The sequence below is a fragment of the Rhamphochromis sp. 'chilingali' genome (assembly GCF_963969265.1).
Source record: "Rhamphochromis sp. 'chilingali' genome assembly, chromosome: 4".
NCBI classification, from domain to species: domain Eukaryota; kingdom Metazoa; phylum Chordata; class Actinopteri; order Cichliformes; family Cichlidae; genus Rhamphochromis; species Rhamphochromis sp. 'chilingali'.
In genome coordinates, this window is record NC_137948.1 from 17,908,090 (window position 1) to 17,915,904 (window position 7,815).

General features: G+C 40.5%; 1 protein-coding gene across 1 annotated transcript; it reads right to left on the bottom strand.

The window, feature by feature from the left end:
• Positions 1–3,590: 3,590 nt before the first annotated feature.
• On the bottom strand, positions 3,591–7,815 carry LOC308394779 (transcription factor SOX-10-like). Its single transcript, XM_080879297.1, has 4 exons — positions 7,668–7,815; positions 6,647–7,305; positions 5,990–6,261; positions 3,591–5,750 (listed from the first exon to the last, which is right to left on the bottom strand). Exons 2-4 carry the CDS (start codon positions 7,081–7,083, stop codon positions 4,963–4,965), a joined length of 1,497 nt encoding a protein of 498 aa, XP_080735423.1. The 5' UTR covers positions 7,084–7,305; positions 7,668–7,815; the 3' UTR covers positions 3,591–4,962.

Genomic DNA, 7,815 nt, shown 5'->3' on the forward strand with positions numbered 1-7,815 from the left:
TTCTTCTTCTCTTGTGTTTGATGGCAGTTCTAATTCTCTAGAGTTGTATTACTGCCACCCCCAGTTTTTTAGTCAATGATTTCAGTCTTTTCTTCCCCCGTACCGATTCCCTTTAGAGGGCCGCAAGTTCCAAAATTAGTTAAATAAATACATTATTAAATAATCAAATAAAAGTTTAATTAATTAATTAAATAATATTAAATTATAAATTATAAATAAGTAATGTATCAAATGTTTTAAATGAATTGGACAGCTATTTAATACAATAATTATATATTCATTAATTCATTAATTATTCCCTTAATTAATTAATCAATAAAAAAATAATAAATTGTTTAATTATGTATTTATTTCCTTTGTTTTGGGACTTGTAGTCCCCCATAAGTCCCTACACTGAAGTTTTTTAACTCTCTGTCACCGTCAGGAAAACTCTAATAATCTTTATTCTTGCATCATTCCAGCACAAAGTCGAAACATGCTGTTTCTCTTTCTGAGCCAGTAACCCTATAATATTCCCTATAATGAAATTTTGTATAAACTAGTGTACTATTCTTTGAGTCAGAATGAACATTCCTGTCACAAAGTAGAAGCGCCAATCAGGTTTTGGAAAACTGAATTGTACGTATCCTTTATTTATCCAGATACTAAGGTCTCATTGACTTTAGAGATGCCTTTTTAAAGAGAGATCTGGCCTAGAGGACATCAGAAATTGCAGCTAAACATGTTAAGAGGCTAAAAAGGACTTGACTGATTACAACAAGTACAATGATGCAGAGTCCTAAAGACACTTGCAAAACAGATCATTTCATTTACTATACAGGCCCATTAATATAGTTGCTTTCAACAACCCACTAATTGAGTTTCTTTCCTCTACTAAATCTGCACAGCTTTAATTTTAACCCTAGCCAATCCTTGCACATACATAACTTTTTTCTGCAGGGGATGAGGATGTGCTCTTCTGTTTCTGTAATAGCCATGAAATATGATCCGTTTAAGCTGCTGTGACCAGTTCTTATCTGCTCTTTATATTATTTTCAGTCTTGTGTCTTGCTTCTTGCCTCCTCTACTTTATTTTCTGTCTCATGCAAATGTCTCTTATTGAGCTTTCCCAGCTCTTTAGCCATTTTTAAAAGTATTGACCAAACTATGATATTCCTCTTTGATTTGACTGAAAAGTTGGCATCAGCTAATGAGCAATTCATAATGGGACCATGATGATTTCTTTTTGCTGTTTTAGTTGTTAAGTATTCTGACACTCAGTCATTATTCAAGGTGACAAACTACCTCACATTTTGATTTGCAAATGTCAGCATACACGAATCTCACAAATGTGGCTAAAAAATAAATGTTTTGGTCTGTGCCTGGACCGATACTGTAACTCAAACATGATTATGAGACAAAACAGCAGCTGAAATCATATTTCACATGTTTAAAAGAGCTTAAAATTTAAAAGCTTATTTAAGTGAATAAATTTAGCTGAATTGTTTGTGTGGGTGTATACAGCAGCTCTGCCTCTCAGCATTACAAATATAGCTGTGATTTGTTCACCCTGTTACATATGAGAATATTCCTTTCTATTATTTTCTCTTCCCAATGTTCTTCTGAATCCCGTCTGACAGCTGGAAACACTAACTGCTGCTTCTGTTGCCTGTTTCTGCACTGAGGTCTTCTTCTTCTTCCTCCCCTCTTTTTATGGCATCAGCAAACTGTATCGAAACTGTAACCGCCACTGTTTGTTGAGGAGTGATACTGCACCAGCTTCTTCTCTTTAATCAGCATTTGGGCTGCTGTCTGACCCAAAAATGTTATAACTGACAAGCTGGAGTCTTGTGAAAAACTATGTACACTCCATAGTTTTTGTATAACAACCTTTATCAGCAGTAACTATCTGTTTTTTTTCTGCAGTAAGTATCTGTTTTTGTGTCAGTCGCTCACATTTGTGAAGGAATCTCTGCCTACTTTTCTTTGAGGTTTGCATGCATGCCGCAGCATTCAATCAGGTTTTGACTAGGACCCTGCAACACTTTGAGTCTTTTCTTTAGCTTTATCTCTTGGGCAGATTGTGCCAAATTTAATTCTAGAATACTTTCACTCAGTGACTGCAAGGTGCCAAGGACCTGTGTCTGCAAAAAGGCCATAGCAATAGTTTGGTGTGAGCTGTTTCCAAATGTCATGCTGTGCATTAAAGTCAAACACCCCCATTTTGGTCTCAACTATCCAAAGGACATTTTTCCAGAAGTCTTGTGGTTTTTTTCAGACACAATTGTGCAAATGTAAGCAATGAATTCCCACTTATGACTCTTTGAGGAATTTGTAGCATGTGCATTTAGATAATCATGTGTGCTCCTGTCTAACACCAGTGTCTGTGCTGTGAGTTGCTGTAGCAACGTTACGATCACCCGAATAACATAATATGAATTACTTGAGCTTGGTTTGGCTGATTTCTAATTTAGCCTTGAAAATGGATGAAAGCAGATAAGTAATATAATAGTATTACATTATAATACTATTTGGGATTATTTGTACTGATGAAGTATAAAAAACTAAATCTTTGAAATGAAAGTATTTCTAAGTATGGTCTTATGTGAGTTTATTTGGACTCTATATGAGTTTATGTAGCATAACACAATAAACTCACCAATATTTAACAAAGTATGAAATGCTTTATTGAATAAAATGATGTAAAGGTGCAGAAAAGCAAAAATGCAATGTTTTCATGTGAATATCTATATCTACTCATGAAACTTGCTCAGAATCTTTTTACATTCTTAAAAAAGGTTTGGTTTTTTTTTAGCGCACTCCTTCACATGCCCCCTTTTAAAAGCCATTCAAGGTTTGTTTTTCAGTTTTGTCATGGCCTGGAGGTAGGCAAAAAGCTGGAGCCATGGCTGCTTATCTGTTTTTTTCTCATCTCGCCCACAACATGATTTTAAGAGTGTTTATTCTCCGACTGGTAGGATTAATTTAAGATGCCACAATTTAAGATTAATCTAAGATGCCTTTGTGTAATGTAACAACTTCCCTTGGGCTTGGGCTGCTCTTTTCATTTAAAACTCCCACTTCCTTATTTTGGCGCATGTCTGCATCGCCCCCAATGCGGAGAGAGCAATGAACTTGACCTTTGAATTTTGCGTGCCATCTGAATGAGTTTAAACTGCAGCTGAGTGTGGAGGCAGGGAGGGAGCCTCAGGTGGAGAGGAGAGGGTAGAGTGAAAGGAAGGCCATGTACAAAAGTCCGAGTGTACGCTGGTTACTGAGCTGAAATTGGCCTTGCCTCTGACTCTTTACACCCACCCCTTCTCTCTTTCTGTCCCTTGCTTTCGTTGAATGGCTCTCTTTGTCTTTCTCAGTAACACGCAGTCCCCAGCCGATTAAATGTGGGGGAATTAGTAGTCAATTTTAGCCTACCACACACACAAACACACTAAACAGCTTATGGTGGTGGGGCTCTGGTTGTGTTGTTATTACAGTTCACACGTCAGCTGCGTGTTTTTAATTAATTTCTAGTTTTTTTCACCCTTCACTTGCTAACTGCTTCATATGTTATTCCTGAACACCTACCACTGCATTAAATCACTCTCACACAGGACTTTCTTTTTTATAAATAAATTGATTTAATAGATGACAACAATAATATTTCAACATTGCTTTTCTGGTAAGGAAGCAAAATACTCAAGTGAATGTATAGCAAACACTTTACAAAACTATCCAGAATTATACAAAATGGAAGAAACAAAGGTGTGACACGATGCATTATTACTTACATAAAAATATCAACTATGTGAGAAAAGGGTCAGTATAAAATGATAAAGTATGTGTCACGTAATAAAGATGAAGCTGTGGTAATGACCATTATTCACATTGGTAAAAGGGGGGAGAGGGCGCAACATAGGAAGAAAGTGTAAAAACAAAAGCGTGGCTTTGGCCCACATGTGGAGCAGAACAGCCGTACATGTGATTCTAATCCTTAAGCAGGACCCAAGCTGGCCAATTATCTTGAGAGATTTGGTTGAGACTTTGCACTTATAGATTTGAACTCTGTTAAAGGTGGATCAGGAATCTTTTAGGCACTTAGCAATCAAAAAGAAAAGTGGAAATTTGCTTTAGTCACCCATGTATCCAGTCATATTTCTCCTTTGCTGTTGGCACAAAACAAACAGAGCTGAGGTAAGTGTCCGAGACTGAGCAACAAGTCGAAATGCATCTTTTAGAGCTCTCTTTCCCTCTCTTTTTCCTATTTTTCCCCTTAAATGCTTCATTGATCACTTCAGCAAAGTTAATATGAAGGCAGGACAGTGATACAGTGAGACTGCGCTATCTACAGAGAAAGAAAAGTTGCAGCTATCCTTTTCCGGCCATGAAAAAACAACCCCAGGGATCATTGAAAGATGTCTTTTTTTTTACCCCCCAAAAGCAGTGGTGCAGATGTTGATGTGTAATATCAAATCAAACACAATAAAGTTACACCCTAGGATATCCACAATGACAATAAACTTACTACTCATATAAAATAACACAAAGACATCACAAACAACCTTTAGTTTGGTTAATAAATTCTGATTATGTCAGTCTAAACCCAGCACTTCTGGGTCAAATCGGAGTCACTCATCAATCCATTTGTCCACTTTCAACGTCTCGTTCACTTGTCTATCTTTACACCCTTTCCTGTATGTCCCAACATACGAAATTTTTGATGGCACATGTTTGTTAAGTTTTCTTCTGCTTTTGATTGGCGGGTGACCCAGGAATCACACTCTATACTGTGTGGGTATTTTTTTTTAACTGTTTAAGGCCCCATGGATGCACATTGCATTAAACTGACTAAAAAAGTAAAAACTTCTAATATAACATCGATATGGCACGGGCATACACACACACACGCGCGCTCACACTCACATTATTTGCACACACACAGATCCACTCACACACTTCCCATATTTCCTTCTGCTCAGCTGGTCTCCCTCAAGGTCTTGTGAGTGTGGTGTAAACAGGCTGCTCCCAGTGAGTGGGGCTGTGAGAGGGTGCCACGCTGGAGGGGTCTCCTATGGTAGTGTACAGAGGCCTCTGTGTAGGGCCCATGTAGGAGAAGGCTGAGTACAGCCCAGGGGCTTGGCTGGAGTGGGCATAGTATGCCCCGGGGGCCTGGTGGTCTCCGTACTCAAACTGAGCTCTGGAGGCCAACGATGGAAATGCAGAGCCATAGTGAGGCAGGCTGAGTGGGGTGTAGGTGACATGGGTGCCTGAGGAGGGAGAGGATGAGGCTTCGGCGTAGTGTGTACCAGAGACAGATTCACTTTTGATCTGAGCCTTGGATGGGTCGGAGGAAGACGGGGAGGCCTGAGGCTGTTGTTGCTGTTTGGACAGCCAGGCGGAGTGCCCGCTTGCAGCAGCCAGGGCGTAGGCGTAAGATGAGGCCGAGGATCCAGCTGCAGGAGCCCCAGTCGCGCTCTGAGGGTGACCATTTGGAGGGAGGTACTGGTCAAACTCGTTCACGTCAAATGGCTCGATGTTGGACATCACCTCATGGCTGATCTCGCCGATGTCCATGGTGCCAAAATCGATGTGGGGTTTAGCACTTGAAGATGAGGGACCACCGGAAGACCCTTCAGCTCCAACCCCAAGGGCTCCCCTGGGCCCCCCTGATCCTCCAGGCGCTCCTGCTCCCCCCTCCCTCTTGGCATCTGACAGTTTCCCAGACTGGAGCTCTGTCTTTGGGGTGGTAGGTGGAGTTGGCGGGCTGTGACCCTGACCTAAAAGAGAAAGAAGGAGCAACATGATAAGGTGAACTTTGACATCAGATACAAAAAGGCTTTTGTTTGTTTTGTTTGTTTTGTTTGTTTTACCTAACTTAAGTTATATTTTGAAATTACAGCATAAATTAATAAGTTTCGAGATTTTTGATTTAAGTTTTGAAATTTTGGATCAGGTCTCTCGCAACGTGAAAATAATAATATCATTAAGACATCCATAGAAACGGGAAGACACCTACCAGCAGGATGGTGGTGATGATGGTGGTGGTGGTGCAGGTCACCCAGTGGAGACCCAGCCCCGCCATTGTGCTCAAGATGCACAGTCTTGTAGTGTGACTGGGAGTGGCTGGCCTCCCCTTCCCCCTGGCTATCTGACTCATTAGAAGGCATCAGTTTGCCATTTTTGCGTCTCCGGGGCTGGTACTTGTACTCCGGGTAGTCCTTCTTGTGCTGTTTTCTCAGCCTCTCTGCCTCCTCGATGAATGGCCTCTTGTCGGTCTCATTCAGTAGCCTAGGGGGCAGAAAAACAAGGACTAGTCTTATATTGCTTCCAAGTTCATTTTGAAAATATTTTTATTAAAATATGTCTGAAGATCATAAATATCTCCTGCTTTCCGAATCATGCGTAATGCATAAATATCTTTTTTTCTTTACTTCTTTGGGTTAAAATCTGTTTGTTTACTTTTAAAATTCTCTCCGTAAAGGAGAACAACAGAAAAACACCAAGTTTTTATTTCTATCCGATTTAATACCAAACAACCACAAACTGAAGCGCAAACATTTTACGCTTAAATTCAGCACCGGTACATCCTTTACGCACAAGAAATGTGCCGCTTGTATGGCCACACTGTTCCTTTTTTTTTTTTTTTTTTTTTTTTTTTTTTTAAAATACAAACCTCCACAGTTTGCCCAGTGTCTTGCTGAGCTCTGCGTTGTGCAGGTGGGGGTACTGGTCCGCAAGTTTCCTCCTCGCCGCTTGCGCCCACACCATGAAGGCGTTCATTGGCCTTTTGACGTGGGGTTTAGCTTTGTTTCCGTTGTTTACGCGCACCGGCATTGGCACAAGTGTCCAGTCATACCCGTCCAGCACCTGACTGACCGCCTCCCTTATGCCGATCGGGAAACGATCGTCCTCTTCCTCTTCCTTGGCTCTGGGTCTGCCTCCATCATCACTGCTGCCGTCCACACCGAGCGCGGTCAGCTGCTGCTGCCCCGTCAGAGGTGAGTCCTGGCCGGGCGTGGCTCCAGGTTGAGTCGGTGACAGTGAGTGACCATCGTCTGACCCTGCGGGACTCAGCTCCGCCTCGGACAGGCTGTGCTCCTCGCCGGACATTTTTCCTTTTCAATTTCGTTAAATTATAGGACAATCCTCAAATGAAAACTTTGCCACAGAACTAACTTCTCGGAGTAATTAAATGGGTTCAAGTAAATGTCCGGGGTGTCAAGGATCCCAGTTATTGTTGACTCTTCTAAGGCAAAGACATACTGCTGCGTAAAAGTCTCCAAATGCTTTCCACCTTCAGCTGGAAATCCTTTACAGCAACAGTGGCTAAATCTAAAAACCACACAGACACAAATTTGTTACAATTATCATTTTAATTTTGGTCCGAAACAAAAGAACCGTGATTTATTTAAAGATAAACACGTTAAGTTACTTAACGGGACTAAATGTGATAAGAAAGCGATTGAAACTGAATTTCTTTTCGATAATGTCACATTCCGGAAAATAAAATTCCGCCGGTAAAATATACACATATTGTTATTATCATTATTATTATTATTATCATAATTATTATTAATCCAACTTAGTCCATACAACGTTTAATAAAACATAATAATTACGCGTTTGGCAAAAATATTAATATCAAACATTCACTTTTATGTATAAACTCTCATTTTTTAAATTACATAACTTACCAATTTAGATGTCCAGTGGTTCAGCATGGAAGTGTGTGTGGCTGACTGTAGAGCCGATGAATGGCTGCTCTGTGTGGCAACACCGGAGCTTAAAGAGCGCCTTGTGAGAGGGACAGGGAGAAAAAAAAGTGATTGAAAGTGGAAAACA